Source organism: Cucurbita pepo, chromosome 7 (genome assembly GCF_057944985.1).
Source record: "Cucurbita pepo subsp. pepo isolate OVF chromosome 7, ASM5794498v1, whole genome shotgun sequence".
Lineage (NCBI taxonomy): Eukaryota > Viridiplantae > Streptophyta > Magnoliopsida > Cucurbitales > Cucurbitaceae > Cucurbita > Cucurbita pepo.
Window position 1 is genome coordinate 7,576,673 of NC_141804.1, and position 21,388 is coordinate 7,598,060.

The 21,388-nt window shown below is 34.1% G+C and overlaps 1 protein-coding gene and 2 non-coding genes across 3 annotated transcripts; 2 read left to right on the top strand and 1 right to left on the bottom strand.

Moving 5' to 3' along the window:
- The first annotated feature begins 5,723 nt into the window (after window positions 1–5,723).
- TRNAL-AAG (transfer RNA leucine (anticodon AAG)) lies at window positions 5,724–5,804 on the top strand. Its single transcript has one exon. It is a non-coding gene; the product is annotated as a tRNA-Leu (tRNA).
- A 5,162-nt stretch (window positions 5,805–10,966) lies between these two features.
- On the top strand, window positions 10,967–11,048 carry TRNAF-AAA (transfer RNA phenylalanine (anticodon AAA)). Its single transcript has one exon. It is a non-coding gene; the product is annotated as a tRNA-Phe (tRNA).
- Window positions 11,049–12,317: 1,269 nt separating this feature from the next.
- On the bottom strand, window positions 12,318–13,247 carry LOC111798523 (uncharacterized protein At1g08160). Its single transcript, XM_023681738.2, has one exon. The coding sequence runs from the start codon at window positions 13,136–13,138 to the stop codon at window positions 12,545–12,547; it is 594 nt and encodes a 197-aa protein (XP_023537506.1). The 5' UTR covers window positions 13,139–13,247; the 3' UTR covers window positions 12,318–12,544.
- Window positions 13,248–21,388: the final 8,141 nt, after the last annotated feature.

Below are 21,388 nucleotides of genomic sequence, written 5' to 3' on the forward strand. Positions count from 1 at the left end.
TGAAGTACTCCAAATTTTCTACATAGAATCATCATTGAGTCAGTTTCTAGAGTCTAATCGATTTCTTGAGAACGGTCTAAATTTGGTTTAATTTGAGAAAAAATAAGAGGTTTCAGGTTTGGGCTAACGTGGCCGGTTCACATCATCATCTTCTTCCCTAAAACATGGGAAGAGGAAGCAACATACCATTGTCGACGACCCTAAAAATGCTCCTATCCAACTTGATACACTAGCTTCCTTCCCTCGATTTATTCATAGAACCTCGAGATGGTGTTACAAGAAAGATGTAGAGATTGGATTCATACCTTTTCATGAATCATAGCTCAATATTACAAGAAAAAATATTGGAGTTTAAACCGAGAAAGAGCTTATTGGTTAGGATGCTCTAGACGTTTTTCAAGTTTAAGAGCTCATTTTGAAAGGATGAATCCTCGTGTATGCCCTCAGTTTCCCGATTCTTTCTCTAGTACATTACTCATTTTTCGCATAAATTAGAGGCTTTTGAGCAACTCGATAGAGAGCTCCTTAGCTCTCAACTTCTTCATGGATTCTTCTCCTATTATCCCCATGAAGCTCTTCGATTGAAGCTTAATGGATAGTGATGGATGAATTTGGATAGTAAATTTTCTAATGCAATCCTCCCGAGTTTTAGCTACATAATTGCTTGGGCAACTCTATATTCAGCTTTTGTAGATGACAATGATATTATTAGTTGTCGTTTGCTACAACAAGAAATTGCTCCTGAACTTAGCTGAACCGCATACCCAATGATTGATCTTTCGGTAATGTTATCTCCTACATAGTTAACATCATGGTAACGAAATAGCTTGCAGTCTTTGCTTCTTTGGTACAAAAGACCATAGTTGATTGTACCTTTAAAATGCCTCAAGATTCATCGAGACACATCGTGTTAGGATCGCTCAACAACACACACACTCGATCAAGATAAACACAAAGAACAAGATAGAGAAAATTCAAGGAGGAATATTGGCTAAAGGTTTTATTAATGACTTCAGGTATGTACACAAAAACCAAGAGAGAATACAGAGAATGAAGAAAGCACATTCTTGAGAGCACGACCTAATGGGATATATATATATATATATATATGGTTTCAGATTACTAAATATTGATTTGACAAATTTAACATACTAGATAGATTGTACCAAATATATCTCTACCAAATATTTACAAAATATCTACCATATATATACGAGATCTTTACGAAATATCTCCCATAGATATTTCTACCAGATCTTTTACTATAGATAGGCATCAGGCTCCATAACCCAACAATCTCACATTTGTAGACTGATCCAATCCAGTCAACCCCAATAATGTTCCACTTGGAGACTAATCCAGTAAACCAAGAATTTCATTCTCAATCTGTACCATACCACTTGAGGCTTTGCACAACCTCAATGTTCCAACATCAACACAACATGTTTTCTGGATTCTTTGCTCCCTCTATCTCCTCCAAACATATCACCATCTTTCACTAACCTCGGAGTGAAATGGTATCGCTTTATGTGTTTTGTCTTTGAATGATAGATCGGGTTCCTCGCCAACTGCATAACACTCTAACTATCTACCTGAATAATCTTCTCACGTTGCTTCTTGCCTAATTCTTCTTGATAGTCTGTCATCCATATCATCTTCTTTCCAGCTTCAACTATTGCCACGTACTCAGCCTCAACAGATGAAAGAGCAACACATTTCTTAAGCCTAGACATCCCATCATCCATGGCTTGTTCCCACTTGGTTGTATCATCCAACTCCTCCAACTGTAGGGCCTCATCAAGGAGCTCTCGTTTCCCTTCATCAATCACCAACCGATAGTGTAAAGAAGGTAAATATCTATTTGGTACTCTAATAACTCTGGATGATCTTTTCAACACCTACTCAGGTGTCACTTGCTCCGCTTCAGGTTCCTCAGCAATAGTCTCAGGAGTTTCTTGAGTATCCGCTACAACATTACTAGGTGAATCTTTTAGCAACTCAACCTCAACTCTCATTTGCTTCACCTCTAGGTTGTCCAAAACAGTCTCAAGAGTTTCTTGAGTATCTGCTACAACACCCTGTGAATTGTTCTGCAACTCAACCTCAACTCCCACTTGCTTCCTTGTCCCGAAACCTTTCTTCAATTCTCTCGCAGTTTTTGTGAAGCTAACTCGTTTATGTTTGTTCATAACACAATTCTCACACGGACTCATATCAACAGATTTCAGACCTTCCAAAACTCGTTTTGCAGCCAGTCCTTTGACGCTATATGTCCAAGTCTATTGTGCCATAGACTTGAATTGGAAGCACTCTCAGCAACAGCAGCCATGTTCATACACCCTGCAACAGTGTATAAGGTTCCATATTTTGTGCCACGTGCTACCACCATAGCACCCTTCAAAATCTTCCACGAACTTTTCCCAAACTTTGTTGCATAATATATGCTACAACTTACCAATAGAGATCAGGTTCTTATTGAGACTAGGAATATATTTGACATACTTTAATGTCTACTGATTTGTTGTCGGAGTTTTTATGCAGACATTCTCTTTTCCTTCAATCTTCAAGTCTTTGTTGTCGGCAAGATACAGCTTCTCAAAATTTTAGGACTTGAAATTACGAAATAGCTTTTTATTTGGAGGTGAATGAAAAGATACACCTGAATCCAAAATGCAGGATTCAATCGGACTGTCAAGGCTTAGGATTAGAGCATCCCCAATGTCTTCTACTGAATGTATAGAATCATCATCATCTTTTGAGTTGTGATTCTGCTTCCTCTTCAATTTTGTACAATCTGTCCGAAAGTGCCATTTTTCTCCACAATTCCAACCCTTTACATTTGGTTTATATAGAATCATCATCATCTTTTGAGTTGTGATTCTGCTTCCTCTTCAATTTTGTACAATATGTCCGAAAGTGCCATTTTTCTCCACAATTCCAACACTTTACATTTGGTTTGTTTCGGAGATTTTTGTGGGTTCTTTGATTTTGATCGCCCATGTTTGTTTGGGCTCTTTGATTTACTTCTTTCCCGTCGATCAACACTGAGTGCATTGCCTAATGAATCTCTGACTTCCTAATGCTTTCGTTGAGAACTACATCTTGAATTTCATCAAACTTCAGTTTATCGGATCGTTGATAACTATTGATTGCAGAAACAACAGTATCCTACGACTCGGGTAAAAATGACTTCAAAATCAATGCCTTAATTTCATCTTCGAAATTAATTTCCACCAAACTTAGTTGACTTACAATCATATTGAATTTATTTATATGACCAGCAACAAATCCACCTTCAGAAATTTGTACATTGAACAGCCTCCGCATCAAATACACCTTGTTCATAGCCGACGATTTTTCGTACATATTCGACAGCGCCTTCAACAAATCTGACGTTGTCTTATCTTTGATGATATTGAACGCCACATTTCTGGACAGTGTCAATCGGATCAACCCTAAGACCTAACGATCCTTGAGCTTCCACTGCTCCGTAATCATAGTATCCAGCTGCACCCCCAATAGGGGTTCGTGAAGACCTTTCTGGTACAGACAATCTTCAATCTACATCTTCTAGAAATTGAAATCGGATCCATCAAACTTTTCAATTTCATTCTTTGAAATTTTCATCTTCACAGATTGTGGTGAATTTCGCCTCGCTCTAATACCAATTGTTAGGATCACTCAATAACGCACACACTCGATCAAGATGAACACAAAGAATAGGAGAGAGAAAATTCAAGGAGGAATATTGGCGAAAGGTTTTATTGATGACTTCATGTATGTACATTAAGAGAGAAACAGAGAATGAAGAAAGTACAATTTTTTAGAGCAATGCCGAATAAGTTATATATATGGTTTCAGTTTACTAAATATTAATTTAACAGATATAACCTACGATATATATTTTCTACCAGGTAGATAGACATCAGGCTCCATATCCCAACACATAGAAATGAGGCTTTTTTAGACTTTGCAGGTACCAACGGATGACTCCAACTACATTGTCAAATCTATTTGGTTGGTTCATGTAGATATCTCGGTCCAACTCTCCATGCAAGAAAGCATCTTTCACATCCATCAGCCATAATATCTAAATCTTACTTGTCACAAGCTCTAGCAGGACCGGTACAGCATTGATCTTCGCCAATAGACTAAACGTTTCATCATAGCCTAGTCCATATTGTTGAGTGACCCTTGAGCTACAATTTAAGCCTTGTATCTCTTGATTAATACATCTTGGGGACATTTTATTTTGTAAACCCACTTGTGAAAGATGGCTCTAACACCTTCTAGTCTTGGCACAAGTTCTGCAATTTGATTTTGCTCCAAGGCTATAAATTCTTCCTTCATTGCCTTGTGCCAAACCGTATTTGGTGATACTTCTTCTTCCTACATCTCTAGCTCTTTAAATTTACTTTCTATTTTTTTTAGTATATGATAATTGCTATTAGTGATCTAGACGGGGGCTAGTAGTTCCCCTGTCAGATGGAAAGAATTCAAGTACCTAGTATCGTCGAGCTTTACCCAAATTGGTCATATAAAAAAGTGTGACAAGGTTACTAAGGTGCAATTCTGTGTAGAAACGGGTCTAGGCCAAAGTCGCGGCTCTATAAATAAGTATTAAAAATGTTGAGATGGTCGAGTTGGTCTAAGGCACCAGATTTTTTGTAAACCCACTTGTAAAAGATGGCTTTGACATCTTCTAATCTTAGCACAAGTACAACATTTGATTTTGCTCCAAGGCCTTCTGCCAAATCGTATTTGGTCATACTTCTTCGTACATCTCTGGCTCTTTAACTTTACTTTCTATTTTCTAACTTTACTTTCTATTTTCTCTAGTATATGATAATTTTTTCTATTAGTGATCTAGAGTGGAGCTAGTAGTTCACCTATCAAATGGTACCTAGTATCGTTGAGATTTACCCAAATTGGTCATATAAGTGTGACAAGGTTACTAAGTAGCAATTGTGTGTAAAGATGAGTCTTGGCCGAAGTCGCAATTCTACAAGTCTGAAAAATGTTGAGATGGCCGAGTTGGTTTAAGACGCCAAATTAAGGTTTTGATGGGGCGCGGGTTCAAATCTCACTCTCAAAAGGACTTTAGAGCCTCTAGAATACTTGAAAAAATCAATATACTCGCTTAGAGATCATCTTAATTAATCTTGGGGACACCAAAAGATGGCTTGGACATCTTCTATCTAGTCTTGGCACAAGCTCTTTTAAATAATTCTTAAAAATGTTGAGATGGTCGAGTTAATCTAAGGTGCTAGATTAAGGTTTTGGTCCAAAAGGGCGTAATCCCACTCTCAACAATTTTAGAGCATGGTAGTATATTGTAAACACGTGCAAAAAGGTGAGATGGAAAGAATTCAAGTACCTGTTAGCTTTACCCAAATTAGTCATATACAAAAAAAAAAAAAAAAAAAAAATGTCTTAAAAATGTTGAGATGACGAAGTTGAGGCATCACATTAAGGTTCTGGTCCGAAGGGACGTGGGTTCAAATCTCATCAACAAGGCCAAGTTGATCTAAGGAAATCCCCCTCTCAACAATATAGAGCATGGTAGTATACTCGACTAGAGCTCTTAATTTTGTAAACCCAGGTGCAAAAAGGTGAGATGGAAAGAATTCAAGTACCTATTATCGTCAAGCTTTACCCAGATTGGTCATATACAAAAGTGTATTCTGTGTAGAAACGGGTCTATAAATATGTCTTAAAAAAATGTTGAGATGGCCGAGTTGGTCTAAGGCGCCAGATTAAGGTTCTGGTCCGAAAGGGCATGGGTTCAAATCCCACTCTCAACAATTTAGAGCGTGGCGTATATTCGACTAGAGCTCTTAGTTTTGTAAACCCACGTGCAAAAAAAGATTCAAGTACCTAGTATGCTTTACCCAAATTGGTCATATACAAAAGTGTGTTCTGTTTAGAAACTAGTCTATAAATATGTCTTACAAATGTTGAGATAGCCGAGTGCCAGATTAAGGTTCATAAGGGCGTGGGTTCAAATCCAACCCACTCTCAACAATTAAGAGCATGGCGTATACTCGACTAGAGCTTTTAGTTGTGTGTAAACCCACTCTCAACAATTAAGAGCATGGCGTATACTCGACTAGAGCTTTTAGTTGTGTGTAAACCCACGTGCAAAAAGGTGAGATGGAAAGAATTCAAATTTGTTCTCATTTTTGTGTTCCCTCCGATACGGGCTCAAATCCTATTTTCTTATTTTGTTCTCATTTTTGTGTTCCTTGCGATACGGTCTCAAATCCTATGTTGAAGGTTCCATACATTTCAAGTGGCAAAGTCTAAGTACCTACCCTCAAGGCTTTTTACGTTCCAAGTAGCGTAGTCTAAAAACCTACATCCAAGGCTTCTTACAATCCAAACGATGTAGTCTGAATCATGAGCATGTTGTATTGTGGGAGGTCTAGCAGTTTCTTGAGTTTCTGAGTTTGTTCTTTTATCTCAAAACATTTCATAAATTTCTAGGGTTCCAATTTTTTTTGTAGTATATGTCATAACATACACTCTTAAGTTCTTCTTACATCTCATGAATTATGAACCCGAGTGAAAGAGAAGAGCTACTTCATATGCTTTTGCTTTAGCTTGTGATCATGGTAACGTGCACGAGTCATTCGATACCTCATCAAGTCATAATATGTTCTTTAGAAAATTCTAGAATTGTCTTGAATCTTGGGTAAGGGTCATTTATGGTATTTCCCCTCAGACTTTACTTATGCTCCAACTTAGTTTAGGTTCCAAACTTAAATTTTGAGTATTATCTTTATGTCAATAGAAATAGGCTCATTTACTAGATGTTTAGACCTTGAAATATCTTAAAGAGTCTTAGGGGCATTTATGTTATTTTACCCCTAATTCTATCCAACTTTAAAAAATTGATCAATTATCATGAAATATGGAGGGGTATTTTGGTCATTTTGCATCATGGATTTAGCAACATATATTTATCCAATGACCACTAAAGTTCGTATAATCCCTTAAATTTTCACATTATACTTAGATTTAAAATGTTATGGGCAGCGGAGTTTGTTTAATTTGCTATTTTAACATTACTTGGATCTCGAGCAAATCACTCGTTTAGGGCTTTAACTCACGGTTCTTGGTATTTTTCTTTCATAGTCCATTAATTCATACTCATTGTAGCGTACATACTTAGGTTCAAATAATTTCTAAAGATATTTCTTAAGAAAAGTCCAAGATGGCTACTTATCTTGATGTTGGCGTTCGGGTCCTCGGTTCTCGAACTTTCGTTATTCAAATTGCTCCCACTTTTCTCTATTAGATTCATCTTTAAGTCTAATTTTGTGAATCATAAAGAAATTCATGAAAACAAATCTGGAAGGGGTCCAAATTGATTTTAAAAAGATATAGAAATGTCAACCTATGGTTACCTTTGACTTTGGGGCTTCATCTTCTCCCTTCAGTGGCTCGAAAATCACAATTTTTCTCATCGTACAGCTCTATGTAGACATTAAATTGTTCTTCACAAAACATTTAAATAGAGTTTTAGAAGAAATAGAGAGCAATTTCATATTGTTTCGAGGTCTCTATCTCAAGTTCTAACCTTTCAATATTTGCTAGAAAACATGTTCTTCGCGAGAATAAATCAAAAAAACTTTTTATTAGTTGGGTCGTTCTAAACTTTATCAAGTCTCGATTTCTTCAAGAAACTTGTTGGAAGTATCATATGATGGAACGTGTAGTAGTTGGTAAAAGGAAAAATGATTAATCATAGCTCTCGAATTTAGGAGGAAGAAAAACTCATAATCTAAAAGTTTCAAACTCGAGTTTTTAGGAATTCTTATCACTCTATTCTTGTTTAAAATATTGCTCATAATTTTTTATTTATAGATGATGCTTGCACACGTTCCATAATTGTGATAAATTTTCTCTTTTTATTTTAAACTTTTTTGGAATACTCAGTCAAAATATTACTCTGATGAAGGTGCTACCAACATTGTTTTTAATTTCAACCGTTAGATCTAAACAACATCAAGTTTCTTAAGAGGATATTTGTATCTTAAAATGTTGTAAATGAATTATGGTCATTTTAAACTTAAATCTTTGTTTAGTCCATAAACATGTTCCAATTGACGTTGAAAATTTACATCATCCTTACTCATCATGAAATAAGGCCTATTATAAGATTTCACGGTATTTGAAGATCATTTAGGTCTTAAACAGAAGGTAACTTTATAGGGGCATTTCGTTTATTTTGCATTATTTCTTGGTTTAATCACTTATCCTTGTCCAATAACCATAAAATTACATATAAAACCTTAATATGTCATATGATACTCATGTTTAAAATTTCGTGTGTAGCAGAGTTCTTTTAGTTGGCTGGTTTAATGCTACTTAATTTCCGAGCAAAATATTTGGTTTGGACCTTTAACTCACCGTTCTTAATGTTTTCCTTTCATATTCCCTTAATTCATGCTCAAATCCGGTTCCTGCAAGTATTTCTTAAGAAAAATCTAAGATGGCTACTTACCTCTACATTGACGTTTAGGACCTCCATTCTCGAGCTTTTGGTATCCGAATTACTCCAAAAAATTTTAGGTAGATTCATCTTTGAGTTAAGTTTCTAAAGTCATTATCAATTTTTTTGGAACCGGTCTGAATTGGGTTTAATTTGAAAAAATAAATAAATCAAGGAGTGTCCGTTTTTGCTGACATGGCCCGTTCACATTATCATCTCCTTTCCTAAAATAGGGGAAGAAGACGAGACATTTCATTGTCAAAAGCCCTAAAAAGGCTCCTATCCAGCTTGAGATGGTGGCTTTCTCTCCTCAATTTATTTGTAGAACCTCAAGATGGTGTTGCAAGAATGACGTAGAGATCGGATTCATACCTTTTCGTGAATCATAGCTCAAGATATAGGTCACCAAAGTTCGCTGGAAAACATTGTTCTCACCCGAGTTCAAACCCAAAAAGAGCATATTGGTTAAGATTTCGGGACGTTTTTAGCTCCCAATTTCTTCCTAAAAATTGTTCCTTATCTTCTCTTTAAGCTTAAGAATTCATTTTGGAATGATGAATTCTTGTGCATACCCTCAATTACTTCTCTCCCCACATTACCCATTTTTCATAAAAATTAAAGGTTATTGAGCAACTCGATAGAGAGCTCCTTACCTCTCAACTTCTTCATGGATCCTTCTCCTATTATCCCCATGAAGCTCAAGGTATCCTTCTACGGAAGCTTAATGGATTATGGTTGATGAATTTGGATAGTCAATTTTTTGGTGCAATCCTCCATTACTAGTTGTAGCTACATACTTTCTTGAGTAACTCTATATTCAACTTCTATAGTTGACAATGATACTATTGGTTGTCGTTTGCTACAACAACAAAAATTGCTCCTGAACTTAGTTTAACTACATACTCAATGATTGAACTTTGGGTATTGTTGTCTCCTACAAAGTTAACATCACGATATCGAAATAGTTTGCATTATTTGCTTCTTTTGTACAAAATACCATAGTTGATTGTACCTTTAACATGCTTCAAAATTCGTCGAGAAACATCCAAATGAGGCTTTTTCAGACTTTGCATGTACCAACTGATGACTCTAACTGCATTGTCAAATCTATTTGGTCAGATCATGTAGATATCGCAGTCCAACTCTCTATGCAAGAAAGCATTTTTCACATCCATCGGCCATAATTTCTAAATTTGACTAAATCCTTAACGTTTCATCATAGTCTAGTACATATTGTTGACTGAATCCTTAATCTACAATTCAAGCCTTGTATCTCTTGATTAATACATTTTGGGAATATTTGAAAAGATTACACTCTCAACAATTTAGAGCACGGTGTATACTCGACTTGAGTCATGTCTTTTAAGAATTTAAGGTAGCCTCTTGACGACTACTTGAAAAAATCAAAGGCGGCCAAATACTCACTTGCTATCCATGAGGCTTAATCACTTAAAAATCTTAGGTTCTTAATCTCATGAGGCAACATTTTAATGGCTTAAAAAATCAAGGGTGAGACTAGATCTCATCTTAATTAATACAATCTTGAGAACCTTAATCTTGAGAACATTTTATTTTGTAAACCCACTTTCAAAAGATGGCTCTACCATCTATACTTCTTCGTACATCTCTTAATCTTTAACTTCACTTTCTATTTTCTCTGCAAAAGATGGCTCGGAAATCTATACTTCTTCATACATCTCTCACTCTTTAACTTCACTTTCTATTTTCTCTAAAGAATTTAGATACCTAGTATTACGGATCTTTACCCAAATTGGTCGCATAGAAAAGTGTGACAAGGTTACTAAGCTGCAATTTTGTGTAGAAACGGGTCTGGGCCAAAGTCGCGACTCTATAAATAAGTCTGAAAAATGTTGAGATTTCTGAGTTGATCTAAAGGGCCAAATTAAGGTTTTGGTTTGAAAGGCGTGCGTTCAAATCCCACAGAAAATCATCTTGGTTCTTGGTTCTGACATCTTCTAGTCTTGACTTCTTCATACATCTCTACCTCTTTAACTTTACTTTCTAGTGCACGTATAAGATGGAAAGGAAAGAATTCAAGTACCTAGTAAACTTTACTTAAATTGGTCATATACAAAAATGTGACAAAGTTATTGTAGAAACGGGTCTATAAATATGTCTTAAAAATGTTGAGATGGCTGAGTTGGTCTAAGGTGTCAGATTAAGGTTCTGGTCTGAAAGGGCGTGGGTTCAAATCCCTCTTTATGATTTTAGAGCAATGGTCCATTCTCGACGAGAGTTCTTAATTTTGTAAACCCATGGGCAAGACTTGAGTCATATCCTTTAAGGTCTTAAGGTAGCCTCTCTTGACTACTTAATTTTAATACATTGGGACAAAAGATACATCTTCTAGTGCGAGTTCTCTGTCACTTGAATTCAAGTACCTTTTGTGACAAGGTTACTAAGGTGCAATTCTGTGTAGAAACGTGTCTTTAAATATGTCTTAAAAATGTTGAGATGACCGAGTTGGTCTAAGGCGCCAGATTAAAGTTCTGGTCTGAAAAGGGCATGGGTTCAAATCCCACTCTCAACAATTTAGATTGACCATAGTGTATAGTTGACTAGAGTCATGGAAACCTAGTATCGAGCTTTACTCAAATTGTTCATATACAAAAGTGTGACAAGGATAGATTTTGAGGTCTCGGCCTTGGTTCTTCTACCCCAAATTGATCAATTATCATATAATGAGGGGTATTTTGGTCATTTTGCATCATTTTTTCCATGTTTCCTAGAAAACATGTTCTTCGCCGACATTCCATTGTCGAAAGCCCTAAAAAGGCTCCTATCCAGCGTGACACGGTGGCTTTTTCTCCTCGATTTATTTATATAACCTTAAGATGGTGTTGTAAGAATAACGTAGAAATCGGATTCATACCTTTTCGTGAATCATAGCTCAAGATATAGGTCAACAAAGTTCGCTGGAAAACATTTGTTCTCACCAGAGTGGATTTTTCCGTTCTAACACTCCATCCGAGAGTTATCAGTATTTATCAAATCTGTTTCTTACTAGAGTTCAAATCCAAAAAGAGTATATTGGTTAAGATGTTCGGGACGTTTTTAGCTCCCAATTTCTTTATGAAAATTGTTCCTTGTCTTCCCCTCAAGTTTAAGAATTCATTTTGGAATGATGAATTCTTGTGCATACCCTCAATTTCTCAATTCCTTCTCTCGGCACATTACCCATTTTTCCTAAAAATTAAAGGTTATTGAGCAACTCGATAGAGAGCTCCTTAGCTCTTGACTCCTTCACGAATTCTTCTCTAACTCATCTCCATAAAGTTCATGGTATCCTTCGATTGAAGCTAAATGGACCGTGGTTGATAAATTTAGATTTTCTCCAAATCCACCAAAAATAGACCCGAAAGCTTTTTCTTTGATTCCCCTTCATCTTGATGTCTTGAATCTTCCTGATTTTCACGAAACTTCATTCTTGAGTTCCAACAACCTACTGAAATTTGTTTGTAAAAATTTATAATGATAGATATCGTTAAAGATAGACATTGTCCATAATTAAACGACGTCTTGTCATTGTAGCTTAAACTGATATCGGAGACAACGATAGATATTGTACGTCTACTATTCAAGTATGCAAAAAGGTATATATTGAATAACCCTATTTAAGTCACATTAAATCTGATAGAAATTTTGTTCCTTATTTTTCCAATTTTAAAAACAATCTAATGAAATTTTCAATTAGAATCTTGATAGGAGCAGGAATCTTACATTTGAACACACGATGGAAAATTAATGCATTCGATTCGAGCCTATCTTACGAGATAATATATTAATTGCGAGAAAAATATTGCACATATGAAAATTTTCAATTATTCATATCAAATTAAAATACAAATTGAACTTATTTGTTAAAGAATGGACTGATAGGAAAAAAAAAATTGAAAGAGCATATACATGAACACAAACCCAATTGAAAAACAACAATCACAGCTCACAAATTCCAAACTTGAAAAACTAATCCCAACACCACACCATCAAGAACACAATTTAAGAAAGTAAGTTGAGAAGGCATCTTTAGACTTCAGTAAAGCAAGCAGTCCTCTTGAATTCCTTGTCTTTAGACAAGTAGACAATCACGGGCGAACACCGAATTCGAAGCGTCCGATGCCCCGACTTCCAAACTCCAACCTTAAATCTAATTCTCGCCTTGATCCAAAGATCCAAATCCATCTCTCCCGCTGCCTTTTCGAGCGCTAGATCCTTCGACACCGAGTCGTGCAACAAAAAGTTTTTAGCATTAAGGTCCATGTTCAACCATGTCACATCTTTGTGAGGTTGGTAGAAGGGCTTAATCACGCCAAACGCCAAATCTTGATCGCCGAACCCAACCGTAACAGTGACATGATCATAATAAACCGAAACATGTCTATTGGGATTGTAAGCTTTCACTCCGAAATTGAAGGAAGCATTAAGCTGAGTTGTGCTCATGTCAAAGTTATGGACCGCAGCGCTTTCCACCGTGTAGCTTAATCGTTTCGGCCTAACAGTCAACCAAATGATGAGCACGACGAGACCAACCAATACAATTAGTGCTACTAGTACCAATATGACGTAGCGCAATATGTTCGGGCGGGCGGGTCGTGAAGATAGCTGTGGAGGACCCGCCATGCTCAAGGATGGATAGCTCTCTACGAAGGAAAAGAAGCCAAGTTTGATGGAGAGGCTTTGCTTTAGAGAAGGCTATGAGATTGGATTAATTTATAAGACATAGATTTGCGAATTTTGGATAGAAATGATTAACTAAAAACTACCTTATATTCTCCTTTTTGGTTGCTTGCATGAAACTCAAGACATCAAAAGGGATTCATGTTCTTTTCTTGGACTATTAATGTAAGCATTTTAATGCACTTTTGACTATGCCATCCATTTAAATATGATACCCACCTTTGTTTTAATGAACCCAATGTTGCTTTGGCTCCAAGATATGCCAAGTCCAAAACTTGTAAACTCTCCCTTTCTTTCTGTCAATGGTATCCCTACGTCTTTTAAGGTTCCAATCGCCTTTAAGAATGCAAATGTTATATTTACGTACCCGTCTTTTACTTTTTTCGTTTTTTTTTTATAATGGGTCCCACGCTTCTCTTTGGATAATCCTAACGGGATTGTTTGAAAATTATGGAACAATAATCGTACCTGAAGACTATTTTGTCTCATACAACTAAAGTATTTGTAGTTGGGAATATTTGCTTAATCCACCCACCATGGTGTGAAACTTGTCTATTTATAATCAAATAAATTACAAGAATATGGAAAGAGCAATAAATGCAAAGATACCTAGAGTAAGAACGCAAATGTCTAGATATTTGGCTTATAATAAAATATCAAATATGATATATATGGTAAACTATAATTTAGTATCAAATATCGTTAACAGTAGCTATATTGATATATTTATAAATTGAAGTGTTTGATATCGATATTTAAAATTAATTGATATCTCACAAATGTTATATAATGGATCTCACGCTACTCTTTAGATAACCGTAACGAGATTATTTGTTACCCGAAAATTATTTTATCTCATACGGCTAAGGTATATGTAGTTATATTGATATATTTGTAAATAGAAGGGTTTCATATCGATATTTAAAATCAATTGATATCTCGTATGAATATAGATTGAAACATATAATATATCATTAATTAGTCACTAATGATGAAATTTATAACTTAGTTGAGGAAAGTAAGGAATTTTCTTATTAATTTAAATAGTTTTTATAATTTTTTTATTTACAAGAATATTTGTGGGGCACTCATTAAAGATAAATGTATTTAAAAAATATAAAGGCTAAATTAGAAGAGCAATTTTTTTTTTTTTCTTTTTTAGAAAATGATTAACAAATTTTTAATTTTTTAATTTTGTATTATATAGATATGATTTATTCAATATTTTTTAAAAATTTTATAATTTATTAGACGCAAAAATAAAAGTTTAGGATCATACTAGACATAAAATTTAATTTTATATCTTTAACGAATTTTTTTAAAAATAATTGAATACGTCAAAGACCTATCAAATATAAAAATTAAAGTTGATCGAGCTATTAAATATTTTATGAACTTTAAGAAACTATTAACTTATCATTTAAAATTTAGAGATTTATTAGACATTTATTCATTAGAAATTATTCATTTGGAATCATCGACATACATTCATGATTAATTTACATCTTACATTTACATCTTGATAAAGAGTGATAATGAAAATATCTTCAAAATTCTAAAAAATTTAATAAAACTTTTTAAAGTGTAAAAAAAAAAAAAAAAAAAAAAAAAAAAAAAAAAAAAAAAAAAAAAAAAACTTATTATAAAATTTAATTTAAGTGTTTGTCATTCTTAACATGGTATCAAAGCATTGATCTTCGTGTTCTTAAATATCAAAATTTTCTTTGTTTGAAGGGGTGGAATTAGTTAAATCCAGCTTCAAAATACATTAATCACTCTGATCAGCTAGAATATTCACTTGTTCGAATCAAATTAAATGGGACAAATTAACGATCGTGTAAATCAGTTATGATGCTCTTATTGACAAAAAAAAAAAACTGGCTTCATTGATGGCACAATTGAAAAACCTATCTCAAGATCCAAATTCAAAAGAATTTGACCGGAATCAGTGTAACAGTATGATATTATCTTGGTTAACTCATTCAGTTGAAGCAAATATTTCTGAAGGTATTATTCACGCCAAGACAACTCGTCAAGTGTGGGTTGATCTTCCCAATCAATTCTCACAAAAGAATGCTCCAACAATTTTTCAGATACAAAAGTCGAAAGCAATGATGTCACAGGGAACCATGGTATTGTCAGCATATTTCGCCAAACTCGAAGCGCTCTGGGATGAATTGGAAGCGCACCGCGCACCATTTACCTCTAATCAACGCCAAATACATGTTGATCAACGAGAAGAAGACTGATGCAACTACTCATGGGGCTCAATAAGTCTTATAAAACGGTGAAATCTACCATATTGATGATGACTCTGATATCTACTGTGAGGCAAACATATTCATTATTTGTACAAGAATAGATGTAACGTCAGGTAGCTTCGGATTCTACTGAGAATTTCTCAAATGCAGCAGCAGTGGATAAGAAGACAACATATTCAAAATTCACTCAGGACAAGTCATGTGAACACTGCAATAGAACTGGTCATACAATTTATGAGTGTTGAACCCTTAAGTTTCACTCTAAATTTTGTGATAAAAGGGGACATATAAAATATCGATGTCGACAAAAAAAATAATTCTAGATAGGCAGTACAAATCAATCAACGCCAAAATCATGGATATCGATCATCTATAAAAATGGTTGATGCTTTTCAGCTGAATACAGAAGAACAGTCACCTAATTTCATTCTAAATTTTTCTTATGAGTAATTACAACAGATAGCACAAGCCTTATTTGCACTCAATCACCGCCCCTATTCTGACGGTTACATCAATGTTGCAGGTTTGTTTCCAGTATCTACTCTACTAGTTCTGATTCATGGATTCTCGATAGTGGAGTTACGGATCATATAATAACAAAAGCTTCTGTTATGACTCAACCAAAGGCTGCAATCATTTCTACAATAAATTTGCCTAATGGAGTGACATTAATGTATCACATACTCACAATGTTTCCTTTAATTCTAACCTTAAATTAAACAACGTTTTATGTGTGCCTCATTCAATTTAAACCTATGTCCATCAACAAACTTACCAACAACTTGAAATCTTGTGTCACCTTCTGTCCTGATTCTTGTGTTATGCAAGACTTTACTACGGGGAAGATGATTGGATCGGGTAAACAATTCGAAGGTCTCTATCATATTTCTTCATCTCGAATTAAATCTTCAGTTCATTAAGTATCTCACTCATCTGATTTATGGCATTTATGCCTAGGTCATCCTTCATTTTTTCATTTTAAATTTCTAGCTGATCAATGTCTCTTAATAAACACAAACATAGTCAATAAATACGAAATTCTTTTGGAGTTCAAAGAGTGCATAAGCCAAACCCGAGCTTGCGAGTGCTAGGCCAGCCAGAAGAACTCGTATCTACAAAGCAGAAGGGACACCAATTGTGGCCGCAAATACTACACTTGCACCCATTAGCAGCTTTTGCATTTGAAAGTGTAATAGCCCACAAAAAAAAATAATAATAATAATAAATAAGTAAACAAAGAAATAAATAAATAAATAAAATTACGTTCTCCCTACTAACTCCTCGTCCTTTTCTATTATCTCTCCTCAACCTATCTCTTAGAAACAGAAAGATTGAGATTTGAGAAAAACTAAAATAACCTTCAACTATAGAAGTAGATTTACATGAGGAAGAGAGGTAGAGGCCGTGAAGATCATGTTAATTTGTTAGGTATATATTAAACCTTCTTTTTTTATTCTAATTTCATTTCTATGAAATCACAACCAATTATATTTTGAATCTTCTGGGTGGTCAATAATTTTATATGACTTACCATAATTATGGTAGATCGGTAGACAAATGAATCGAAGTTCTAGGGAGAATTAGAAAAACGAAATACAAAGAGAAGAAAAAATACATAAGAGAAAAACAGAATTATAGATATAAAAGAATTGGGAGAAGATTAAAGGGAGGATTTGGGAGAAAGAATGATTAAAAATTGGCCAAAAAAATTAACAATTTGTTAAATATTTAACTAAGTTTGGGAATTAGAATTACTGAAATAATTTGGTGATCATCTCTAATAGGGTGAAGGAGTGATATAAGTGAGAACAAATTCGAGGGACGAAAGCAAGAGGGACGAAAGCAAGCTAATTTGGAGTTAGATGAATTTCGGCTAAGGTCATCTAAGTAAGTGGCCTTACTATTTGCATGGTTTGATGTTGACACGTGCTCCGTGGTTTTGCATTGTCATATATATTGATATGTGTGAATTGTTTGTGGTTCGATATGCTTATGATATGTTACGTATATGTTATAGTATGTGAATTGTATGATAATAATTATAGTACGATGTGTTCAATGATATGTTTGAGATAGGATACGAGAAGGATGCACAAAACGAAATGTAATGATAGGAGTAAGATACGTTCATGAAACGTTAAGGTTAGGTCACATTCCGATGTGTTATGGATATGAGAGATTGATAAAAGAATACGGTTATGTTATGGGTAGAAAAGGATACGTTTGTGATAGACTGATAGAACGATAGCATTAGGATAGGTTTCTTTCTATGATGATATGACTAAGGTACGTTCATGTAACGATATGACGGTGATAGGTATAAGAACGTTAAGGCTATGATAATTAGGAAACGATATGACCACGAAGTGTTTACGGTATGATATGATTACGATACGACATGTGAATGACGGATATATATATGTTGTTATATGATATGAAATATGTTATGGTACGAGATATGTAATAAATTGACATGTTTATGGTATTATATATTGTGATGCAATATGCTATGGTATGGTATGTATATGATGAAATGTTATGTTAAAAGCATGGAACGTTATGTTATGTCTCCTAAATTGTGTGTATACAACATGATATGAATGACATAAAATCACGATAAATTGCATGAAATATAACCCCGTTAGAATTATGTATGATATAAGTACTGAAGAATGAGAAATGATATGATATGAATGATGAACGATATGTGAAATGATAAGAAAAACGATATGATATGTACAGAATGCTAGCGGGGTTGTATTAAATGATAATGAAAACGGAAAAATGTTGGGACCGGACCTCATGCATTATGCGTGCTCATGCATTGGGGGATACTCCTATTCTATCACGATGGTACGGACGTGTACATCCATTAGGCAGGTGAAGTATCATTATGTTTTACATAATGCTGCCGTGACGGTTACTAATTCTAATGGGTGTCTGGCAAAAGTTGAGCTACCAGAGAAGGCTCACCCGACAAGAAAAGGGGTCCAGCAGTGTGCAAACTGTCTGGTGAGTCCATACTCGCACGTATGGGCTGTGTGTAAAGTATATGGTACACATCCAAACTGCCCGTTACAATAGTGTCGTAGGAAAAATAGACTGATATGATAGTTCTCATCATTGCATTCGCATGTTCTTGCATTTAACCTCAATAGTGGGGTCACTTACTAGGTATTTCTTAAAATACTCAAGCCACATACTACCTCTATTTCAGGTAAAGGCAAGACATTCTTGTACAGCTGACGACGACATCACAACTCGAGACCATGGCACATGCATAGATTAGTCGTATTATTTTCTTAGACTTAGGCTAGAATATGATGTTTTTTATTTAGTCTTTTATTGCGTCGTTTTTAAAAGTGTTTTCAAACCACGTAAGTCCATGACGGTGTTTTAAGCTAAAGGTTATGTTTTATGAAAATTTAAATGAATATTTCCACATTCAATGTTTATGATATTTATATACAGTAGGGACCTTAAATGAAGTATATGAACAAATGGACTATGTGTTGCTCAAATCTGTCCAACATCTCAGCCAATTTCGGAATGCCAGCACCAAACCATCTGCTTCGTGTCCATCTCTACTCTGAAGAGAAGAAAGGCTCACATTGGCATTCTTTCTTTTGCCTTATGAATTTACATTAGTGTTAAAACCTATAAGAATTTGTGTAAAAGGATTTGAGCGGGTGTAACCAAATTTACAACCTATGTGAATTCATGACATTAATTTCAAGTTCAATTATCTATATTTTATAAATTAATAATTGAAAACCGAGAAGACACTTATATATACAAACTATCATTTTCATTTTTTCGTTTTTTCGTTTTTCTTTTTTATAAATTTGATTGATATATCTAAAAAAATTATTTCATAATGTTTTCAAATTTTTAAGTATAAATTGATGTGAAACATTTATTAATATTGGCGCGGGATAACGAACGTATAGAAATTACATGATATGTATAAATTTATATAAAAGTTATCAGAAGATAATATTTCCAACGATCCATCCTCAACCACGACATACTTATCCTAGTTTTCCCAAGTACGCACAAACTCATCTACATTTTTAATAAGATTCTCCAAATAAATACCATTGTCTCTAGCATCCCAATTGCAAGTCGTGTAGGCGCATCTATAACCAAGCCAATCATGTTTCTCCGGCCAAAATACTTCCATTGACACATGCTTATTCGATGACGTACGTAGATTACACCAAAAAAGGGTTGTTGAGAAAAAATTTACTTTGAATTTCCACGAAAAATTTTGACCTACTTGTAGCGTATGATCACCCAAGTCATTATCTTTTGATTTGCAGTGAACTAATAAAGTTTGACCTCGACTCAATTGGTTAGTAACCGTCACCTTCCATTTTGTCAATGGCGCTGTATACACTTTTGAGTCCGCAAACGATGGTTTCTCTATGGCTGTCGTTATCACTAGAAAATATGAAATGATGCAAAAGTTTATCAAAAGATTCATTCTTTCTTAAACTCTAAATGTTTTGTTGTTTTAGTTCGATCAAATGTTCGCTTCTTATATATCCAATCAAAAACAGATGAGGAGATTGATTTGAATCGACACCAACAAAAATTTGTTTGAATTTATTTGTATTCACCGATCTATTATCCTCCTAATTGGTAAGGTTGAAAGAATCTAGTTGTCATTCCTATTTATGCATTCAACAATCCACCTAACATTTTTTTGTTATATGCGTTGAATAACCAATAAATTAAAATTTTAAAATTTAAAATTTAAATGATATAAAATAAATTATGATTATCGTGAAATATTAAAATTTTAAATTAATTGATTTATAAAAAGATTAAATATTACGTGATCTAATCTTATACAAATTCATTGCGTCGAATGTTGTATCCACAGTGTTACAAGAATAAAACATTCAACTTTATACCTATACTATAGATCCTTTAAATTATTTCTTGAACATGATGCTCTCATATGTCAACTACATTTTGTTCGAACATTATGCTAAAAGTTTATAATTTTTCTTATCATGTGTGTTGAATTGAATCTAAAATAATTAAAATTATTATTAAAACTAAATCATAAGGAACGAGGCTTTAGAGCATACATTTCAACAACTCGAATGACTCGTCTTTCTTTATTATTATTTTTTTATTAATTTCATTGATATATCTAATATGAAATATGTAATTTGATTTTTTTTTTTTTTTAAATATAATTTTTTCATTGTTTAAAATATTTTTTTTTCTAAATTTATCAAGATATTTTTGTAACGACCCAAAATTTTCTACTTTAATTTAAGGTCGCCACTCTATATATATCATGAGCACTAAACGCAGATATATTTCATTTAAACTTTCATAAACTGTCACGTTCATCTTAAAACACAGTCATAAACTTACGTGTTTTGAAAACATCTTTAAAAACGATACAACAAAAAACTAAATAAAATAAATAAACGTTTAAATTAAAAACATCTTATTCTAGCCTAAGTCTATGAAAATAACGACTACCTTATGCATGTGTCATGGTCTCGAGTTGCGATGTCGTCGTCAGCCGTACAGAAATGTGTTGCCTTAACCTGAAATAGGAGTAACACGTGATTTGAGTATTTAAAGAAGTACTCGGTGAGTGACCTTGCTGTTGGGGTTAAATGCAAGAGAGAATGAAAATTTGTTTACATAATGAAAAATAATTATAGAGAGGGGAGGAAAGATTGAGGAAAGATTTGGCAAGAAACTCCATTAAATTTGGTCGAGTAACCATATATTCCTATAAGAATAAAAAAAATCAAATATTTAATGAAAATAGCATTCTATATCTATACAACCTTTCAAGACTTTTAATAATGAACCAATGTAAATTAGATAAATAATTTTATAGAATTAGAAACTTGAAATTGATGTCCCCGGCTCATCCATGTAAATTAGTGTTCTTTCT

Bases quoted from the DNA above. Each gene is read 5' to 3' on its own strand.
- LOC111798523 (XM_023681738.2), bottom strand. From the start codon at position 13,138: ATGGCGGGTCCTCCACAGCTATCTTCACGACCCGCCCGCCCGAACATA.